Raw genomic sequence first — 3278 nt, forward strand, 5'->3', positions numbered from 1 at the left:
TCCCAGTGGTGCTTGTAAAAAACCTCCTCTCTCCAGGACTCGACTCAAGGCTGGTGGCATCCCTGATGCCTCAAAGCCAGCAGACAGGGTGACAGAGCAGGAGCAAAATGATTTATTTCTTATTGACAGCCGGCGCCTGGCAAAGCATCCCAACAGCCGTGCTGTGGGGACAGGCTGCCCCACTGAGCAGGCAGGGCTCTACCAGGTGCCCCCTTGCAACGAGTCCCTGCCAGGCTGGGGCATCCTGCCCACACATTTGGGGTGCACAGACCCCGTTATCTGGGGCTGGCAAGCAGCAGATCTGTGCAGGATGCCATGAAGCCCGGGTGGCAGCGTGCTGGCCCCAGGAGGCAAAATTCTGCTGCCTGGTCCCAAAACCCACCGGAGCCAGCGCACCTCCTTCCTCAGGCATCCCCAAACACTGCCCGCCTGCAGCGGCCACCGATGCCCGACCTCCTGGAGCCACGGCCACCGGTGCCCAACCTCCTGGCCTCCCCTGCCCCGAGCGGCACTGGGAGGACACGGCATGGCAAGCACAGATGCAGGTGGCGGCGCAGGGGCAAGGAGGGGAATTTGGGAAGCAGCTTTCCAAAGAGCTGCTACAAGCCAATGCAGGGCGTCTCAAGCCCTCCCACTCTGACACATTTTGTTGCCAGCCCATAGGTACAGCCCAGTCTCCTGTCATCCTCTCAGGGTAGCCAGGACACAGCCCTGCATCCCAGCCAAGCCTCAGTGCAGGTCGATGTTCTCGTACTCCAGGTTGTCTGAGTCCTCCAGCTCGATGCCAGGCACCAGGTTGTAATAGTTGGTCGCCTGGCTCATGTACATCTTCTCCCGGTCGGCCGAGTCCCTCAGGACGTCGCTCACGCTCACGGTTTCTGCCTCTGCTGCACTCCCCACCAGCTCCTCTGCCCTCGGGGATGCTGGAGGGTCCTGCTCTGCGCCCAGCCGCCCGGCATTGGCTGGCACCAGGGCACCGCTGGAGGATCCCACGTGGATCTCCACCTCCTCGTAGAGGTCCTTGCTGCTCTCCAGCAGGGCTGCCGAGGGCTGGGGCAGGAGCTGGCTCCCCAGGAGCACCTTCTTCTCAGTGTCAGACGGGGCAGCCGGCAGCTCGTAGGGGAGGTAGTGGTGGGGCTCCGCGGGCGCCGCTGCGGTGCCCGTCTCTGCCATGGCGAGGTGGCTCTCGGGCCTGCTCTGAAAGCTGTAGTTGGTTGTTCTCTTCCGCCTGCAGAAGCAGCAGGTGACACTGGCGAGGATGAGCAGCAGGGGCAGGCAGATGAAGAGGGCGGTGAGGCTGGGTGAGCGGCACAGCTCGTTCTGGGGGATGCTCTGGAGGTCGGCGCCGCGGTACCGCTCCGGCGTGTGGCAGATGACCTCGACGTCCAGGCTGGGCCAGCTCCCCAGGGTGCTGAGCAAAGCGCAGCTGCAGTCCCAGCTGTTGTTGGAGAGCTGCAGCTGGAGCAGAGAGGGCTGCAGGAGGCTGGCAGGAAGGAAAGTTAAAGCGTTGAAGCCCAGGTAGACCTCCTGGACCTGGGTCGATGCTCTCAAGAAGGACTTGGGCAACTCCTGGAGCTGGTTTCTGTCCAGATAAAGGACCTTCAAATTGGGGGCGCCTTCCAAAAAGCTTCCAGGAAGACTTTCCAGATGGTTGTGACTTAAGTGCAAGATCTCCAAGGTAGGGGTGATCACCTGGGCATTGCTGATGGCTGTAATGCTGCAGTGTGAGAGGTAGAGCTCCCTCAGCCCCTGGACCCCCGCCACAGTGCCCCAGTCCAGGTGGGTGATGTTGGAGCTGGTGAAGTTGAGACAGCAGGTCTCGGAGAGCGGAGCTGCTTGGAAGTCCTGGAAGTCTATGGGCCCTGTGCAGTTGCAGCTTTCCGATGCTGCTGCGACATCCTGCTCTGGTGCTGGCTCCAGGGCAAGGCTGGCAGTGAGCAGCAGGCTGCCCCACAGGGGCATGGTCTGCAGCCCCGGACCTGCAGAGGGAGCAGAGCAGAGGATGGGTGACCCCGCTGCCCCCCTTGCTCCACGGACCCTGCACAACCCGGGGGGGCGCCTGGCTCCTGTGCCCGCCCCTGCAGCGCCCAGGGGTGCAGGACCCCGCCGGTGCCTGCAGACCCCGCTCCCGGCGAGGGCCGGGGATGCCGCCCCCGGCGCCGCGCTCGTGTCCCCGGGCGGGGGAGGCCCCGCCGCCCGCTCTCACCTGCCGCCGCCCGCCCCATGCTCCGCTCCGCGCCCGCCGCGCCCCGCTCCGCTCCGCGCCCCGCTCCGCTCCGCCTGCCGAGGGGCGGCCCCGCCGCGCCCGCCCCGGCCCCGCGCACCGGCCCCTCCAGCCTCCGCGCCCTGTCCCCTTGCAGCCCCGAGCCCCGTTCCTCTCCTGGCCTCTGCGTCTCAGCCCCTCCAGACTAGCACCTCGTCTCCCTCCGGCCCCTGCACCCTTTCTGCTCTCCAGCCCCCTCCACCCTCCCTCCATGAGACACCATCTCCTTCGGCCTCCCTGTACCCCACCTCCTTGCCCCCTCCAGTGCCACTGTGTTTTGGCATCCCGAGAGCCACAATTCCCCCCACATCTACACTCAGTCCACTCCCTGGTCCCCCTTTCTCTGCTCCTCACCCCCGAGTCATGAGTCCCTCCAGTGCCCATATTCCATACTCCCCTCTTCTCCCTCTACCCCAGAAGCCACAAGTCCTTTCAGCCTCCCCTCAAATACATGCCCTCTTCTTCCCCACAAGTGAGCTCCCTTCAGATCATATCCCCCTCCAGCCCCCAGTACTCCAGCTTTCTGCCAGAATGGGCTCTGCTGAATCCCCCTCTCTCCCGGGAAAGGGATGTATGTGCAGGAGGGTGCCCACCTGTGTGCGCAGCACGGTTGCCAGCCCAGCGGGAGAGAGGGTGCAGGGTGGACATGCCTGCAGGATCGGGATCCACGGACCTGCCTCCCTCTCGTCACTGGACCCATTACGACTTCCTTCCACCCTGCACAAGTCCGAGGCTGTGGAAGGAGGAGCCGCGCCTGGAAACGAGCACCACAGCCCACAGGAAAAGCGCAGATCGGCATTAACACTGCTGGAGAGGGGCACTGCATTTCCACACCCTCAGACTGCGTGTGTGGAGCTCACACTGCAAATGCTGCCTCAAGGAACTGGATTAACTGAGGCACGTGGAGCGGTACCGATAGTGCTTTGCAACCAGTACCTGGTGATGGTGGGAGGTGGGAGAGGCCGGACCCGGCACGAGCATGTGTGTGCAGGGCTCTGTGGGCCGCCCTTCAGAC

At 64.3% G+C, this 3278-nt stretch overlaps 1 protein-coding gene across 1 annotated transcript; it reads right to left on the bottom strand.

The window, feature by feature from the left end:
• Positions 1-685: 685 nt before the first annotated feature.
• LOC104575737 (uncharacterized) lies at positions 686-2944 on the bottom strand. Its single transcript, XM_010223085.2, has 2 exons — positions 2857-2944; positions 686-1979 (listed from the first exon to the last, which is right to left on the bottom strand). The coding sequence occupies exons 1-2, from the start codon at positions 2909-2911 to the stop codon at positions 730-732; spliced, it is 1305 nt and encodes a 434-aa protein (XP_010221387.2). The 5' UTR covers positions 2912-2944; the 3' UTR covers positions 686-729.
• Between the last annotated feature and the right edge of the window lie 334 nt (positions 2945-3278).

The sequence above is a fragment of the Tinamus guttatus genome, unplaced genomic scaffold, assembly GCF_059628265.1.
Source record: "Tinamus guttatus ecotype Peru unplaced genomic scaffold, ASM5962826v1 Tinamus_guttatus_pri_ptg000242l, whole genome shotgun sequence".
Taxonomy (NCBI): Eukaryota; Metazoa; Chordata; class Aves; order Tinamiformes; family Tinamidae; genus Tinamus; species Tinamus guttatus.